This window comes from Oncorhynchus clarkii, chromosome 10, assembly GCF_045791955.1.
Source record: "Oncorhynchus clarkii lewisi isolate Uvic-CL-2024 chromosome 10, UVic_Ocla_1.0, whole genome shotgun sequence".
Classification (NCBI taxonomy): Eukaryota; Metazoa; Chordata; class Actinopteri; order Salmoniformes; family Salmonidae; genus Oncorhynchus; species Oncorhynchus clarkii.
In genome coordinates, this window is record NC_092156.1 from 54,176,753 (window position 1) to 54,195,394 (window position 18,642).

Genomic DNA, 18,642 nt, shown 5'->3' on the forward strand with positions numbered 1-18,642 from the left:
TGGCCTACCCAGATGTGATGTTTTCTGTTTAAATCTCTCTAGGACAAGGTTACTTTTTATCAATATATTCACCTGTATTTACCCCCTAAAAATGAAACTCTAATTAGATGCTAATGTAAATACCATGATGATCTGGACAAGACTGCCGAATCGAGGCAAAGGTAAGAATCTGGATTAACGATCTGTTTACTAAATGTAGTAAATGATTGGGACCATTTCCCTGTTTGACCACTTTGTTTTATGGGTACTATGACACCTCCACTCTGGGGTTCTTATTGGTCTCATTGTGAAATGCCTGAGTGGTTTCCTTACTCTCCGGCAACTGAGTTACAGTAGTCATCTTTGTAGTGACTGGGTGTATTAATACACCATCCAAAGTGTAATTAATTATTTCACCATGCTCAAAGGGATATTCAATGTCTGCTTACCGATAGGTCCCCTTCTTTGAGAGACATTGGAAAACATCCCTGGTCTTTGTGGTATAATCTGTGTTTGAAATTCACTGCTTGACTCAGGGACCTTACAGATAATAGTAGGTGGGGGGTACAGAGATGAGGTAGTCATTCAAAAAATAATTTTAAACACTTTTATTGCACACACAGTGAGTCCCTGCAAATTATTAAGTGACTTGTTAAGCAAATATGTACTCTTGAACTTGATTAGGCATGCCATAACAAAGGGGCTGAATACTTATTGAGTCAAGACAATATCATTTATTTAATCAATTTTGGCTGTAACACAGTATATAATAAGTCAAGGGCTATGAGTACTTTCCGAAGGCACATATGCTTTTAATTCCATTCTAGATATGCATTTAGCTTCTATCACTATGAAAAATATGACTGCCCTGTATTAGCTGGAACGTAACTTATCTACCGAGAGGAACCTCCTACTTTTAAAATCCAATGTTGACTGTGTTCAGCAGGGTCTCTGCCAGGTCAGGGTAGAAGATGCTCCAGTCATATTAGCCTACAGGTCCTGGGGAATCACACAGTAAACACTTTCCCTGGCTTCCACATCACACACAGGTAAGACCATACAGATACTCTGCTCAAAAGGAGATTTCGACTGTATTTTATGCCCTCAAGGTGTGTAAGACGACGTTTATGTTCCGTTTTCAGTTTGTATTTACAAAGTATAAAATCGAGATAACAAAAAAAACGCTAGAAAATGTGGTGAATGGGCGTTACGTTATCAGCACAATTTAAGAGACAAGAGTTCCTCTCACTCCTCCAGAGCATGTTTCAATGGTTGTCCCTCCTCTCTCCAGGGGGTTGGAGCTGTCTAGTCTCTTTCAGGTGAGACTGAGGCAGAGAGGGGCCGACCACGTGGACCTGTGGCTGACCAACACCCTCCACTTCCCCCTCGCCGTCCAGGACGCCACCCTCTCCCCGGAGTCCCTGGGCTTACTGAAGGTAGGGGTGGTGGTCTTCTTTTGTGGTTGCGCTGGGCATCTCAGAAGATGGCTACGTCATACAAATGTGGTTCCATGAATTCCGTTGGCATTTTTATGAGGTCGAACAGAATTTTTTGCTTAAGCTCGATAGAAATGTCAAAGTTCAGCCCGAAAGCTATGTGCTAAAGTAAAATTGCCTTGGTTTCTTTATACATATTGGTACAGGTGCACAATTCAGTCTCTCGAAGATTCACAGGCCTGGTTTCCCAGGTTGAAATCTGTCTCTAGTTCAAATATGAGAGAACGAGATCTGCGTAGTTATAGTTGAATCTCCTGCTATCGGTATGTCTGTGCTGACCGTCTGTCCCCCGTACGTCAAGGTGGTCAACTTCAGCGGGGCAGTGTCAGTGCCCCAGGGTGGCTGCTGGCGGCTCCTCTCCCTGAAGCTCCTCAACAGGAGCCTGCCCCTAAACCTGCTATCTACCCTCTCCCTGACCACTGGCTTGGGTCTGGCCCTGAAACTACCCCTCCACTTTCACTCCACCCTGGCCAAGGTAATACTCCCAGGGACTGTCTGCATACACACTCCGCCATACTCTCGATAGACCAGGAGTGCACATTTTTGTTTCTGCCCTAGCAATACACACCTGATTCCACTAATCAAAGGATTGATGAGGAGTTTGTTAGTGTAATCGGGTGTTTTAGTGCTAGGCCAAAAACAAAGATGTGCACCACTTTCGGACTCCAGGACCAGGGCCCGTGTCCACAAAGAGTAGCAGTGCTGATCTAGGATCAGTTTAGCCTTTTAGATCATAATGAATAAGATTTTATGGACAGATTCTAGATCAGCACTCATATGCTGAGATACCTTGTGAATAAATGCCCCCGGTCTGAGAAACGCTGCCATAGACAACTGTCTATTGCATACTACTATAGTCCTGAATAGCCACACTTTATTCTATTACTGTCTGTTGTTATGATCTCTACACTAATGTTTAACGTCTGCTCACTCACGCCTTTGTTCTGATAGTGTGTGTGTGTAGTGTAGTGCAGTGCAGTGCAGTGCATTCGGAAGGTATTCAGACCCCTTCACTTTTTCCAAATGTTAAGTTACAGCCTTATTCTAAAATGGATTATGTAAATGGATACATTGTTTTCCTCATCAATCTACACACACTACCCCATAATTACATATCGAAACAGGATTTTAGGAATGTTTGCAAAATAAAAAAATGTAAAGGCCTTACTTACATAAGTATTCAGACCCTTTGCTAATGAGACTCGAAATTGAGCTCAGGTGCATCCTGTTTCCATTGATCATCATTGAGGTGTTTCTACGACTTGATTGGAGTCCACCTGTGGTACATTGACTTCATTGGACATGATTTGGAAAAGCACACACCTGTCTATATAAGGTCCCACAGTTGACAGTGCATGTCAGAGCAAAATCAAGCCATGAGATCAAAGGAATTGTCCGTAGAGCTCTGAGACAGGATTGTGTCGAGGCACAGATCTGGGGAAGTGTACCAAATCATTTCTGCACCATTGAAGGTCCCCAAGAACACAGTGGCCTCCATCATTCTTCAGTTGCCTTCCATTCTTAAATGGAAGAAGTTTGGAACCATCAAGACTCTTCCTAGAGCTGGTTGCCCGGCAAACTGAGCAATCGGGGGAGATGGGCCTTGGTCAGGGAGGTGACCAAGAACCCGATGGTCACTCTGACAGAGATGAGAACCTTCCAGAAGGACAACAATATCTGCAGCACTCTACCAATCAGGCCTTTATGGGAGTAGCCAGGTGGAAGCCAGTCCGCTTGGAGTTTTACAAAAGGCTTCTAAAGGACTCTGACCAGGAGAAACCAGATTCTCTGGTCTGATGAAAACAAGATTGAACTCTTGGCCCTGAATGTAAAGCGTCACGTCTGGATGAAGTCTGGCACCATCCCTACGGTGAAGCATGGTGTTGGCAGCATCATGCTGTGGGGATGTTTTGCAGGGGCTGGGAGACGAGTCAGGATCGAGGGAAAGAAGAACAGAGCAAAGTACAGAGATCCTTGATGAAAACCTGCTCCAGAGCGCTCAGGACCTTAGACTGGGGTGAAGGTGCAATACAGGAGAGGCCCAGCCAGAGCCCAGACTTGAACCCAATCGAAATAGTGAGTAAAGGGTCTGAATACTTATGTAAAATTTCAGTTGTAAAAAAAAATCTTGATTTGCTAACATTTCTAAAAAAATAAAAAATAAAAAACTTTTTTCTATGTCATTATAGAGTATTAGATTGATGAGGAAAAAAACAATTGAATCAATTTTAGAATAAGGCTGCAACATAACAAAATGTGGAAAAAGTTAAGGGGTCGGAATCCTTTCCCGCGCGCGTGTGTGTGTGCGCGTGTGTGTTCAAGCTAACAAATGGTTAAACGGCATTATATTGATCTGACATAAATTCAGCCAAAAACAATGGAGTGTGTTCTCTAATGGGAGTGTGTTTGTGTGTTCCCTCTCCAGCAGGGTAATGTTGTGTTTGAAGCAGAGGGGGAGTGTGGCCGACTATGTCCTCTCAGACTGTCAGAAGCAGGTGAGACGTGTGTGTGTGTGTGCGCGCGCACACGTTTGTGGCGTGCATGCATGAGTCATTGGTCTCTGCTGTTGGTACAGTGTGTGTTTGACTGATATATGTGTGCAGGTGTATGGTCCACTCAGGCTGTGTTGTATGGGTGTTTCCAGGTCGTGTCCAGTGGCAGCGCTCTCTCCTCCCAGACTCCTCCTCCTGGATGCTGGACAGCAGACTGGCCTCGGAGCTCTGCTCTCGCTGGCAAATCCGCAAAGACCAGCTGCCTTGCAGGTGAGACACACGGCTGTTCACTTCCCTCCTTTACTCTATGTCTGGTCACTCGTACACACACACAATATTTTTCCTACCCTCAGTGACTTATACATTATCTAGTCACTCGTAACACTTATAATCACTTATATCACTTATAATGGTGGTGGGCCACACACACATTACACAGTTCCCATTTTCTTCTGTTCACTAAAGGTGGCCAAGACTACCAGCAGAGACCTCATCCCCTCTAGACTTTGGTGCTGTCCCTGTCAATGAAAGCAAGGTAACCCAAACATGTTTTTATCACACACTAATAGTTGAATAGCTCTGTAGTACAATTAGTCAACAATTCACCTGCAGCAGTTGGAGGATTTGAGATATCTGTAATAATAAATTTAAAAAAATGAACTCTACCATTTACACTTTTAACATTAGTATGCTTTTCCATTGCAATGTCTTGTTATGGTATGTGTCCAGCTGTGAGCCATGGAAACCAAATACAATTGTCAATGTACAATACATCTTTTGAACTTTGATCTTTCCCCCAGGTTAAGCTGCTGACTCTGAAGAACCCCTCCTCCTCTGTGGTGTGTGTGGAGATCAGAGCCCTCTCCCTGTACCCGGCTCCCCTGGAAGCCCTTGACCTCCTCACCAAATGGTACGAACCCAAGGACACCACCTCTCAACATTAGTTGCACAGGAGATGCACTACCTTGGGTGCTTCTCAATAGTCTATAGTGGCTTCCTCTCCTCATCTCCTTTGCCTTATCTGCACTGAAGTGAAACAACTGAACCATATTGCTTTCACCTATAGTGCGTTTTGAGATCAGCGCAGAGGAAGGAATGGGAAGTCACTTCAGACCATTGTAACACATTCCTTCACGTTAGTTTCCCACTCCTTAAATGGACAGTTCATACAAATATTTGTTGATTTTAGACAGAACTGCCCCTTTAACATTGCAGTTTAGTACCCGTTAGCTCTGAGTGTCCTTTGTAGGTGTTATTGATGAGGCGTCTCACTGTTTGGCCTCCTCCTCTCTCACCTGTTTCTCCAGGTTCAATATCAGCCCCCTCTCTGTCAACATCAGCACTACAGAGTTCACTCTGCTGCATGCAGAGCACAAGGTAAGGATGCTGTGCATTCTGGGAAATGTAGTTTGTCTGTTCCACTGTCTGCCTATGGGACTGGGGCTGCTGTAATGTATTAGGTGTAGGGTAGGGATGGGGGGGGGAAATACAGTAGAGTATAGCGTTTTTTTAAATGTTTATATAAATTGCTAGGTAGTTAATGTAAACTAATGCTAGTCTGCTGTACCTGCGCCAAAACTCTGGCATATCTCATCCTATAGCTTGTTTTCCATCTTATTTTTAAAACGTGTTTTCTCATGGCTTCCTCGTTTCTCTGCAGCAAACACGTGAGCTTTGGAACATCGAATCACAATACAATCACAGTATCGAATCTCAATACAGTTGTGATACATATAGGGTGCATTCGGAAGGTATTCAAACACCTTTACTTTTTCCACATTTTGTTACGTTGCCCCCTTATTCGAAAATGTATTAAATACATTTGTTCCTCATCAATCTACAGACAATACCCCATAATGACAAAGCAAACTTTTTTTTTTAATGTTTGCAAATGTAAAAAAAAAATAAAAGCTGATCACATTTACATAAGTCTTCAGAACCTTTACTCAGTACTTTGAAGCACCTTTGGCAGAAATTACAGCCTTGAGTCTTTTTGAGTATGACACTACAAGCTTGGCGCACCTGTATTTGGGGAGTTTCTCCCTTCTCTGCAGACCCTCTCAAGCTCTGTCAGGTTGGATGGGGAGCGTCGCAGCACAGCTATTTTCAGGTCTCTCTAGAAATGTTTGATCAGGTTCACGTCCGGGCTCTGGCTGGGCCGCTCAAGGACATTCAGAGACCTGACCCAAAGCCGTTCCTGCTTTGTCTTGGCTGTGTGCTTAGGGTCGGGGTCGTTGTCCTAAACCTTCACCCCAGTCTGAGGTCCTGAGTGCTCTGGAGCAGGTTTTTATCAAGGATCTCTCTGTACTTTGCTCCGTTTATCAATTGAATTTACCACAGGTGGACTAGAAACATCTCAAAGATGATCAATGGAAACTTATGTAAATTTTTATTTTATTTATTTGCTCAAATTTAAAGAATCTTTTCACTTCGTCATTATGGGGTATTGTGTGTAGATTGATGAGGGGGGAAATTATCTCTGTCCATTTTAGAATAAGGCTGTAACGTAACAAGTTGTGGAAATAGGGAAGGGGTCTGAATACTTTCCAAATGCACTTCACAGTATTGTCTATCGTGAGGTCCCTGGCAATTCCAATCCCAAGATCAGCGTCTACACTTTCCCCCATTTAGTGGTTAAGGTTAGGAATGGCGGAGGGGAAGCTGATCCTAGTAATGTATCTAGGGGAAATTTCACCCCGTATCAATGGATTCCAATGAAATGACAGGACATTTTTGAGAGCTCATTGTTTACTGCTCCCAAGTGTGCTATTTTATTGACCTACGGTGGGTAGCTAGCTAAGTCACCGACTTTGCAGCGAACATGGAGCATTTGCTGTCTTTTTATTGCGTTATTCTTTGGTCCTTATTGCATTTTGATGCATGTGCTTTAGTCATTCCGTCCTTTTGACACTCCAGCTCAGATTTTCTCAATCCACTCCAGGGAATCCAAGTTAGTGCTGACCCCCCCCAGGAATGGATTGAGAAACACTGCTCTAGTTATGGGAAACCAATGCAGTCTTTAATCATTGGCCTTGGTGTCCCAGGTCTGAATCGGTCCATGATTAGTAGAGAATGAAAGCCAGTGGGGGCTGTATGTATCAAGCGTCTCAGCCCTTTTTAGATCAAAATGGACAGGCAAGACCTGATCCTAGATCTGCACTCCTACTCTTGATATGCCTGATACAGACAACCCCAGAAGTATTTCAGCTGTCCAGGAGAGCGCAGTTGAATAATTCTCGCTATATATAAAGTGTGCTCATGCAGTGATATATGAACCCTGTGTGTTGTCTGCAGGGCAGGGAGAGTGTGAGGGGAGAGGGAGCGCTGCGTCTCCTCCTCCAGCCGTGGGAGAGCAGGGAGGTGGCTGTGGTGTTCACCCCCTCCGAACACAAACCCACCACCACCATCCTACTCATCAGGTACACTATGATTGACACCTCTACATTTTGACACGTTCTTAGGAATAGTCTTCTGATTTTCATGTTGTCATGCAACCAGTTGTTGCATACTGGTAGTTGTAGTCTCTTGTGCATGCAAGATCTTGATATGAGCACTGATATTACAGTAGTTATTGCAGTACAATGCAAACGCGTAGCTTTGTGCGTGATATTATTCCACGTTTGTGGTTGTTTTGGTCAATAATGGAGCCAAGCTAGATGGCACCAGGTATTTTAATGACGTTTGCCAGATTTGAGTATGGTGCCATGTGCTGTCGGTTTTGTTGACGCTCAGCATTGGTGACCCTCTAGTCTCGAGTTGCCATTATTTTCAAGTGTCGTCTGTCACTCTACTGTTGGTGCGCGAGGAAGTGCGAGTCGGGGAGCTGAGTCTAGAGACAGTCTGACTGTCTCTTTCTCTTTTTTTCTCTGTCTCTCTCTGTCTCAGGAACAATCTGACAGTGTTTGACATGGTGATGGTGCGGGGTCATGGGGCCAAGGAGCTGCTGAGGGTGGGGGGCAAGCTGCCGGGCCCCGGAGCCTCATTACGCTTTAATGTCCCTCAGTCCACCCTCATGGAGTGCCGAGATGGTGAGCCAACCACTGTGTTCATTTTAATATTTGTCATTTATCCACCTTTCTCTCACTGAGGATGAAAATATATTTCCTGCACTTATTTAAAATAATTTCCACACTGCCACGTAGGGCAAACAATCTAGGCCTTATTTTTTATCAGATGTTGCAATTGCGATTTGACTTGCGATTTAGTGTAAAACTAATGTGTAACTAATTCTATAGTTACAGTATAATAGTGGGCACTTTGAATACAGTGTTTGGCATGACAACAAATGAAAATGCCAGGGAGGAGTTATTGTGACAGGGTAGGAACCAAAGTGTTGATATGTGTTTCCTATGGGGATCTATAATCTTTGACTACGTTAAATGTTTTCACTTAGCTACTTCGAAGATATTCATGCTTTGCATATTCCTCTTTGATTTAGAAGCTACTGTTGCACAAACAGCATGCTGATTTTGGTCTAAACCATCACTGGTATTATCAGGCTGTATAGCTAATTACATTTGCTCTAACTCCGCTAGCTAGCCAGCCAGCTAACTAGCGATTAGCATTAGCGGCTAACAAGATTTAGGCCCAATATGCTAAAAAAAAAAAAAAAACTAGCTGTTTGAAAAAAATAAACTAGCTGTTTGCAGATGTAAGAAACACAAACTGTGTAATTATAGAATGCTAGTGGATTTATATTAAGAAGCAAAGTGAAAACAGCATCGTTGTCATCAACATAGTTGCTCTGCTGCATGCAGACTAAACGCAAGTGTCTCCTGGTCGAGGAGCAACAAATGCGCTCCTTGAGTGACGGGGAAAGAGGGGCTCGGTCTGTGTTGAATAACGGTATATCGTAAAATACGTTGTACCGCTCCGCCCTAAGTATACAGTATGTACTGTATGTAGCTAGATCTTATTCGATGTTTGTCCATTTTTAAATGCATTACAAATACAATTCATTAGTCAAGGCAAATGATGGTGCTTCATAGTGATGGCAAAGTGAATTCAACACATTTCAGGTTAATTTGCACTTCAAACTCTATTATAAGGCCCTTGAATTTGAAACTAGGCTACTTAATCATTGTCTTACTATTAGTGGTGGTAGTTCGGCTGTACAACCTGTCATATCCTTTAATAAACTCCTTTTAATGGCACAAAGCAGATTTCTTTTTTATTAAACTGACAATAAAGTGTGCCTTATCTTGTGTGTTCTCCTACCAAGGCTAATTAATCCTTGGTGATGTACCACATGTCACCCTATTCCCTTTATAGTGACGTATTTGGTCAAAAGTAGGGGACCCTGGTCAAAAGTAGTGTGTTATAAAAATAATAGGGTGCCATTTGGGACTTGTCTTGCTCTTCTGTTCTTAAGAGTGTGTGGCTGGCTACTTTATAAAATGCTTCCTCCCATCTAACTCCCAGGCCTGCGCACCAACAAGCCTTTGTTTGCCATCTGGAAAAGCTTCAAGGTAGAGAACGCCGGGGAGCTGCCCCTTACGGTCACGTCCATGAACATCAACGGCTACAAGTGCCAGGGCTTCGGCTTCGAGGTGCTGCAGTGCAGGTCCTTCAGCCTGGACCACAACTCCTCCTCCGAGATCACCATTGCGTGAGTCAAATGTCGGCAGAATGGATGCAGATTGTTCTTGAGCCTTTTTTATGTCAACATATTTTGTATTAACTCAGCAGTAGTGTACATGAAGTAAAGTAATGAAAGAAAAATAGATCAAAAATAGATCATTTTTGTATTCTGTCCGAACTCAAACATCCAGACATTTGTATTGTTTAGTAAATAATTTATTGTGATACGAGACAAATCAAGATAAAGTTTTTTGACATTTGGAACGCTCATTGACCTCTCATCTCCTTCTCGCCTTTCCCCCCCACTGTCTCAACTTCTATTTTCTCTATCTCTTTCTTCCCCCTCTGGTTGTCTCCCCTCTCCCCCACTTCCTTTTCACCCTCCTCTTTTCCCCCTTAATCGCTCATTCTCTTTTTCTCCTTTTCTTACTCTACCTTCTCCTTCTCTCTCCCCACCTCCCACTTTCTCCCTCCTCCAGGTTCACTCCAGACTTCACGTCGTCCTGGGTGATCCGGGACCTGACCCTGGTGACGTCGCGCGGCTCATCGTTCCCCTTCACCCTCAACGTGACGCTGCCCCACCACATGCTGCCCCTCTGTGCCCAAGTGGTGCCCGGCCCCAGCTGGGAGGAGACATTCTGGGTGGTCACCCTCATCTTCACCTGGTCAGTGCCACCTTGAGACGCATAGACCAGTACCAACTTAGTGCCAAGTTTGGGTGAAGAAAAGCCAATGTCATACACAGCTTCATGATTCCCCCCCCAGAAATAAAACAGGTTTCAGGTTGAAAGACAATGGACTTTGACTCCCCAACCAGATTACCAGTGCCTACTACTTTGTCAATTTGTTTGGACTGATATCACCAATGAATAACCGACCATATCCTCTCTCTCTCCTCTCAGCTTCTCCCTGGCGGGTGTTTGTCTGATGGCTTTCCACCAGGCCCAGTACATTCTGACTCAGTTCTCCAGCCCCACCCCCCGGAGCATCCACAACTCTTCCCTGTCCCGGGACAACGGCCCCGTCAACATCACCCCCAACGGAGTCAAGTAAGACTCTGTGGAATATATTTTACAAGAGACCCGTTTCCAAACAAATATTTTTTACATAAAATCAACAGTTTTATATGGTTGCCAATAGAGGTTGACCGATTAATCAGCATGGCCGATTAATTAGGGCCGATTTCAAGTTTTCATAACAATCGGTAATCAGCATTTTTGGACGCCGATTACATTGCACTCCACGAGGAGACTGCGTGGCAGGCTGACCACCTGTTACGCGAGTGCATCAAGGAGCCAAGGTAAGTTGCTAGCTAGCATTAAACTTATCTTATAAAAAACAATAAATCTTAACATAATCACTAGTTAACTACACGTGGTTGATGATATTACTAGTATATATCTAGCTTGTCCTGCGTTGCATATAATCAATGCGGTGCCTGTTCATTTATCGTCGATTCACAGCCTACTTCGCCAAACAGGTGATGATTTAACAAGCGCATTTGTTAAAAAAGCACTGTCGTTGCACCAATGTGTACCTAACCATAAACATCAATGCCTTCCTTAAAATCAATACACAAGTATATATTTTTTTGTTAATATTGTCTGCTAACATGAATTTATTTTAACTAGGGAAATTGTGCCACTTGCATTCTATGCAAGCAGAGTCAGGGTATATACAGCAGTTTGGGCCGCCTGGCTCGTTGTGAACTGCGTGAAGACCATTTCTTCCTAACAAAGACGAGTTAATTTGCCAGAATTTTACATAATTATGACATAACATTGAAGGTTGTGAAATGTAACAGCAATTTTCAGACTTAGGGATGCCCTAAAGGTTCCGTATTTCACTGAAATAATAAATGTTTTGTTTTCGAAATGATAGTTTCCGGATTTGACCATATTAATGACCCAAGGCTCGTATTTCTGTGATTATTATATTATAATTAAGTCTATGATTTGATATTTGATAGAGCAGTCTGGCTGAGCGGTGGTAGGCAGCAGCTGGCTCGTAAGCATTCATTCAAACCGTACTTTCCTCAGTTTGCCAGCAGCTTTTCGCAATGCTCGAAGCACAGATTGGTTTATGACTTCAAGCTTATCAACTCCCAAGATTAGGCTGGCAATATTATAGTGCCGTCTATCAGAACATCCAAAAGTCAAAGGTCTATGAAATTCAAATGATGTAGAGAGAAATAGTCCTATAATAACTGCAACCTAAAACTTCTTACCTGGGAAAATTGAAGACTCGTGTTAAAAGAAACCAACAGCTTTCATGTGTTCTCATGTTCTGAGCAAGGAACTTGAACGTTAGCTTTTTTTACATGGCACATATTGCACTTTTACTTTTCCAACACTGTTTTTTGCATTATTTAAACCAAATTGAACATGTTTAATAATTTATTTGAGACTAAATTGATTTTATGTAATATATAAGTTAAAGTAAGTGTTCATTCAGCATTGCTGTAATTGTCAGTATTACAAATATATATTTTTTAAATCGTCCCATTAATCGGTATCAGCTTTTTTTGGTCCTCCAATAATCGGCATCGGCGTTGAAAAATCCTAATCGGTCGACCTCTAGTTGCCAAAATAAAGTCTTATTAAAGAGTAGGTGTTTCGGTGGTATTTGATTTAACTCTTGGTATAACACTCCAGTACAACAATGTTGTCAAAGTAGCTGTATGTTATCTACGTAAATCTGAACTGATTTTGTTCTATAAATGAGGCTTGTCACCCATTTGATTAGCTGGTGATTGTTGTGCATTGTTATGGGTTTACACAGTCTCTCTAACTAGTTTTTTTGTTTTTGTCCATGTCCAGTAAAATGAAGGGCAGCTGCAAGACATATGTGGATACCTGCCACAACTCTGACAAAGGAAAAGGGCGTGGCTCCCCGGCGGTGGCCAACGGCTCCACCCCCCGGCCCCAGCCCCTCTCCTCCTCCTCTTCCTCCTCCAAGAAGGGTGCCTCCACCACCCCCTCCCAGCCGCAGAAGAAACACAAGGTGTCCGTTTACTACGGCAAGTACAAAACCAGCTCCTACGCCACAGCGGCGGCGGCTGCCACGGCGACCGAGGAAGAGCGGGAACTAGACCTAACGCCCGACCTGGGAACCCTGGAACCTGACCTGTGCACGGACGCCTGCAACAACAATGAGCCCACGTTCCTCTGTCAAATCGACGTTAAGAAAACGACACAGCACTTTAAGGAAGCCCCACCACAGAGCGCCGCCCAGCGGGAGGACAGCAAAGGGCCGGCGGCGGTTATGTTTCCCGTGGAAACGCAGGCCGGCTTCCCCGACAATGTCACCATGGGCCCAGGCCCCCGACCGGGTCTCCTGCTGTGCAGCCCCATGACAGAGAAAGGGTGCGGCCTCCGTACACATTCACAGTTTGTGGAGAAGAGGGACACAACGGCGAAAAGGGACAACTCTGAGCCAGAGGTGAGAGAGAGACAGGGTGATCAATTGGCTATTACTTGATTTTATTTGATAGCTTGCTCTGATGCTTGTAGCCTGGTTACTCTAGCTCTGTAGAGATGTTTTTTTTTTGTGCAATCTAAGTACTTCAGTACAGGGTGGAAATGTGAATTGAATATTTCTCTCTTTCTCTCTCCCTCCAGACCAGAGAGGATGGTAAAATCCAGAGGAAGAAGGCAGAGAAGACGGAGGCTGGTGTCCCAGCCGGGAACAGCAAGGCAAAGAAGAGTCGTAAGAAGAACACAGAGCGGGTTTCTGGGTACGTGGCATCTTCAAATCGATAGAGATGATAGACTCTGTGCTCACTTAGTCTTGACAAATGGTTTGGTGCAGAATTCCGTTTGTAAAATCTATAGAAAAGGGCCTCCCGGGTTGCGCAGTGGTCTAGGACACTGCATCCCAGTGCTAGCTGTGCCACCAGAGACTCTGGGTTTGCGCCCAGACACTGTCGCAGCCGGCCGCAACCGGGAGGTCCGTGGGGCGACGCACAATTGGCCTAGCGTCGTCCTTGTCTCATCGTGCACTAGCGACTCCTGTGGCGGGCCGGGCGCAGTGCACGCTAACCAGGTCGCCAGGTGCCCGGTTTTTCCTCCGACACATTGGTGCGGCTGGCTTCCGGGTTGGATGCACGCTGTGTTAAGAAGCAGTGTGGCTTGGTTGTGTTTCGGAGGACGCATGGTTTCGACCTTCGTCTCTCCCGAGCCCCTACGAGAGTTGTAGCGATGAGACAAGATAGTAACTACTAACAATTGGATACCGCGAAATTGGGGAGAAAATCGGTAAAAATAATAATAATCTATAGAGAACGAAATTGACATCACTCAAAGGACAATCTTCAATAAGTCATTGCTTACCTTACGCTTGGGATGAACCTCTTCATCCCACACAGATGTGATACACCTTATTCACACCGCGGCCATTGTTCATTGACCAAAAGTACTTTTTTTTTTTTCGTTAATACTTTCTAACTGGGCTGTGAGTTGGTGAATTTGAATATTTTGATTTGGGTTTGAAGAAACAACTGTTAATTAGCTACCCCCAGCAGCCGTTTATAGTAGAACGTTCAGGTCTGTAACCCTGTTGATTGTTGAATCGCTGCGTGAAATGTACCGACATTGAAAAGTGACATTGGTCTTCGCTGTTCCCACAGGCTACCTGAACACAGTGTGGTTGTGACGTCAGTGCAGGAGAGGGAACCGGAGTGGAGAACGGGAGAACAACAACAGAATATGAACGGAACCCGCACTCGGAACCGCTGCTCCACAGGAAAACCAGACGCACCGAAGCCCAGCATCGACAGCCCCCTCAAACAGAACGGTGGGTACATGTACATACATACACACCAGGGTTTCCGTTAGGAAAATGTGGCGGGGGGACATTTGACCGGAAACCTTTTTTATTGACCCGACATTTGAGAAATTACATTTCCTCAGCGAAGACAAGTAACCAACCGCAGAATCACTAGCCTGTCAATCTACTATCCCCCACCGTAGAAAGGTTTACCTATTCTATTGGTCACCTTGCCTAGAAAGAAATACCCTATTCCAAACAGACTCTGGGACAGTTGTGAGATGATAGATCCCTAATTCATACAACCAGTAGGCTACATAACAATGTGTGATGCAACAGATCACAACGTTTAGCTTAAAATGTTGATCAACTATTATTTCTACACGTTATAAGCGCAGCAATGCACCCAAGGCAGCGGGCTACGCAGGGCAGCGGGCTACGCAGGGCAGCGGGCTACGCAGGGCAGCGGGCTACGCAGGGCAGCGGGCTACGCAAGGCAGCGGGCTACGCGGGGATATTTGTTCCATAATGCAATTCGCCGGAAAACACTTGTCACTTCACATGCGGTTTCATATTTTATAGGCCAAAAGCCAGCTAGCGGATAACGGAAACACTGACCAACACACAGACACACACTCAAAAAGCTGCGACATCTATGGTTACACCCCTCAACCACTTGATAACCTGTGTGGCTATCGCTGTCAGTTTGTGGCTAACTTGACCGAAGTTCAACCCTACCCCTCACCTAAACCAATCATGTTAAAAGCCCTCTGCTGTGTCTGTGATACTCTGGACATCTATAAGCAGACTTACACCTGACTGACCAAGTATCTGCCGCAGTGCCTTTTCTTTTTCAACACATTGCCATGGTAGACACTCCAGTACATATCCAGTTTTGTCACATTTTCAGAAACACCGGAATTCCCAATTAAATGTGATGGCTAAAGACGTAACTGACCGAGTGAAAGTTAATAGATTGACATTTTATATTGAATATTGGACAGTCCTTTCTCGACACTTTATTTCAACAGCTGGAGACAAAAGGGAAGATGGGCAAGAGGGAGGACCGTAGGAAGGGTGGATATGGGGCATTGAAGGGATTGAGCAGTGTATTTGACTGGAGTGTTACAGCTAGGCCACGGGCTTTACTCAGTCCTCAACATCTCTCGCCCTCCTTCCTGTTCTAGGCGTGTGTCTGGTGCGGCCACGGCGGAAGTGCGCGGAGCGGCGCGTGGCGTGCGAGTCGGGCTCAGACTCGGGCAGCTCATCGGGCAGCGTGCGTGCCAGCCGCGGCAGCTGGGGCAGCTGGAGCTCTGCCAGCAGCATTGAGGGAGACAAGGACCCCAGCACTCCGCACCACCGCCCACACCACTGCGCTACCTCAGCCAGGAAAAGTATGGACCCACTACTGCAGTAAACCCACACACACACACACAACACACACACGGTGCCATATACAACGCACGCACACAGGCACACTTTTATCTAGACACTGAGTGTACAAAACATTAGGAACACCTGCTCTTTCCATGACAGACTGACCAGGTGAATCCAGGTGAAAGCTATGATCCCTTATTGATGTCTACACTTCAATCAGTGTAGATGAAGGGGAGGAGATGCATAAAATATGGATTCTCAAGCTTTGAGACAATTGAGACATGGATTGTGTGTGCCATTCAGAAGGTGACTGGGCAAGACAAAAGATTTAAGTGCCTTTGAATGGCGTATGGTAGAAGGTGCTAGGCGCACTGGTTTGTGTCAAGAACTGCAACGCTGCTGGGTTTTTCACACGTGTGTATCAAGAATGGTCACCCACTCAAACAACATCCAACTGTGGGAAGTATTGGAGTCAACATGACCCAGCGCCCCTGTGGAACGCTTTCGACACCTTGTCGAGTCCATGGCCCGACGAGTTGAGGTCGTTCTGAGGGCAAAAAGGGAGGCTCGACTTAATATTAGGAAGGTGTTCCTAATGTTTTGTACACTCGGTGTATACACACTCCCCTCTCTCGCTACTGCAGCGACCACTGCACTGCTCTTATCAGGAAATGTGCCCATAGAGCACGGCTCTCCAGCCCTGTTCCAGGAGAGCTACCGTCCTGTAGGTTTTCACCTTAACCCTAGTCTAGCGCCCCGGTTAGTTAATAGCAATGGGCCAGCACTCCTAACCACTAGGCTAGCTGCCGCCCCACCGGGTAGACATATATATATATGTGTATATATATATATATATACACAGTGTTGTAACAATGTACAAATGGTTAAGGTATGCAAGGGAAAATAAATAAGCATAAATATGGGTTGTATTTACAATGGTGTTTGTTCTTCACTGGTTGCCCTTTTCTTGTGGCAACAGGTCACAAATCTTGCTGCTGTGATTGCACACTGTGGGATTTCACCCAGTAAATATGGGAGTTTATCAAAATTGGATTTGTTTTCGAATTCTTTGTGGATCTGTGTAATCTGAGGGAAATATGTCTCTATGGTCATCCATTTGGCAGGAGGTTAGGAAGTGCAGCTCAGTTTCCACCTCATTTTGTAGGCAGTGTGCACATAGGCAGACATGACTCTCATGGCTCTCAAGAGAAGCTTTTCTCAATAGCAAGGCTATGCTCACTGAGTCTGTACATAGTCAAAGATTTCCTTAAGTTTGGGTCAGTCACAGTGGTCAGGTATTCTGCCACTGTGTACTCTCTGTTTAGGGCCAAATAGCATTCTAGTTTGCTCGTTTTTTTTGTTAATTCTTTCCAATGTGTCAAGTAATTTTCTTTCTGTTTTCTCACGATTTGGTTGGGTCTAATAGTGCTGTTCTGTGGGGTGTGTTTGTGAACAGAGCCCCAGGACCAGCTTGCTTAGGGGACTCTTCTCCAGGTTCATCTCTCTGTAGGCGATGGCTTTGTTATGGAAGGTTTGGGAATTGCTTCCTTTTAGGTTATTGTAGAATGTAACAGCTCTTTTCTGGATTTTGATAATTAGTGGGTATCGGCCTAATTCTGCTCTGCATGCATTATTTGGTGTTCTACAGTGCCTTGCGAAAGTATTCGGCCCCCTTGAACTTTGCGACCTTTTGCCACATTTCAGGCTTCAAACATAAAGATATAAAACTGTATTTTTTTGTGAAGAATCAACAACAAGTGGGACACAATCATGAAGTGGAACGACATTTATTGGATATTTCAAACTTTTTTAACAAATCAAAAACTGAAAAATTGGGCGTGCAAAATTATTCAGCCCCCTTAAGTTAATACTTTGTAGCGACAACTTTTGCTGCGATTACAGCTGTAAGTCGCTTGGGGTATGTCTCTATCAGTTTTGCACATCGAGAGACTGAAATTTTTTCCCATTCCTCCTTGCAAAACAGCTCGAGCTCAGTGAGGTTGGATGGAGAGCATTTGTGAACAGCAGTTTTCAGTTCTTTCCACAGATTCTCAATTGGATTCAGGTCTGGACTTTGACTTGGCCATTCTAACACCTGGATATGTTTATTTTTGAACCATTCCATTGTAGATTTTGCTTTATGTTTTGGATCATTGTCTTGTTGGAAGACAAATCTCCGTCCCAGTCTCAAGTCTTTTGCAGACTCCATCAGGTTTTCTTCCAGAATGGTCCTGTATTTGGCTCCATCCATCTTCCCATCAATTTTAACCATCTTCCCTGTCCCTGCTGAAGAAAAGCAGGCCCAAACCATGATGCTGCCACCATCATGTTTGACAGTGGGGATGGTGTGTTCAGCTGTGTTGCCTTTACGCCAAACATAACGTTTTGCATTGTTGCCAAAAAGTTCAATTTTGGTTTCATCTGACCAGAGCACCTTCTTCCACATGTTTGGTGTGTCTCCCAGGTGGCTTGTGGCAAACTTTAAACAACACTTTTTATGGATATCTTTAAGAAATGGCTTTCTTCTTGCCACTCTTCCATAAAGGCCAGATTTGTGCAATATACGACTGATTGTTGTCCTATGGACAGAGTCTCCCACCTCAGCTGTAGATCTCTGCAGTTCATCCAGAGTGATCATGGGCCTCTTGGCTGCATCTCTGATCAGTCTTCTCCTTGTATGAGCTGAAAGTTTAGAGGGACGGCCAGGTCTTGGTAGATTTGCAGTGGTCTGATACTCCTTCCATTTTAATATTATCGCTTGCACAGTGCTCCTTGGGATGTTTAAAGCTTGGGAAATCTTTTTGTATCCAAATCCGGCTTTAAACTTCTTCACAACAGTATCTCGGACCTGCCTGGTGTGTTCCTTGTTCTTCATGATGCTCTCTGCGCTTTTAACGGACCTCTGAGACTATCACAGTGCAGGTGCATTTATACGGAGACTTGATTCTGAA

At 44.5% G+C, this 18,642-nt stretch overlaps 1 protein-coding gene across 5 annotated transcripts in view; it reads left to right on the forward strand.

The window, feature by feature from the left end:
• LOC139418789 (transmembrane 131 like) overlaps nt 1–18,642 on the forward strand; it is a 90,227-nt gene that overhangs the window by 62,015 nt on the left and 9,570 nt on the right. For 2 of the 5 annotated variants that reach the window (XM_071168496.1, XM_071168499.1), the window contains exons 12-28: nt 923–1,028; nt 1,271–1,415; nt 1,777–1,950; nt 3,901–3,970; nt 4,120–4,237; nt 4,433–4,502; nt 4,768–4,877; nt 5,275–5,344; nt 7,262–7,386; nt 7,853–7,995; nt 9,389–9,575; nt 10,027–10,212; nt 10,450–10,596; nt 12,367–12,988; nt 13,168–13,283; nt 14,175–14,341; nt 15,502–15,708. In XM_071168496.1, coding sequence (XP_071024597.1) covers nt 923–1,028; nt 1,271–1,415; nt 1,777–1,950; nt 3,901–3,970; nt 4,120–4,237; nt 4,433–4,502; nt 4,768–4,877; nt 5,275–5,344; nt 7,262–7,386; nt 7,853–7,995; nt 9,389–9,575; nt 10,027–10,212; nt 10,450–10,596; nt 12,367–12,988; nt 13,168–13,283; nt 14,175–14,341; nt 15,502–15,708 — 2,763 coding nt within the window. The remainder of the gene's footprint in view (nt 1–922; nt 1,029–1,270; nt 1,416–1,776; nt 1,951–3,900; nt 3,971–4,119; nt 4,238–4,432; nt 4,503–4,767; nt 4,878–5,274; nt 5,345–7,261; nt 7,387–7,852; nt 7,996–9,388; nt 9,576–10,026; nt 10,213–10,449; nt 10,597–12,366; nt 12,989–13,167; nt 13,284–14,174; nt 14,342–15,501; nt 15,709–18,642) is intronic. The other 3 variants (XM_071168498.1, XM_071168497.1, XM_071168500.1) reach the window with 3 other exon arrangements.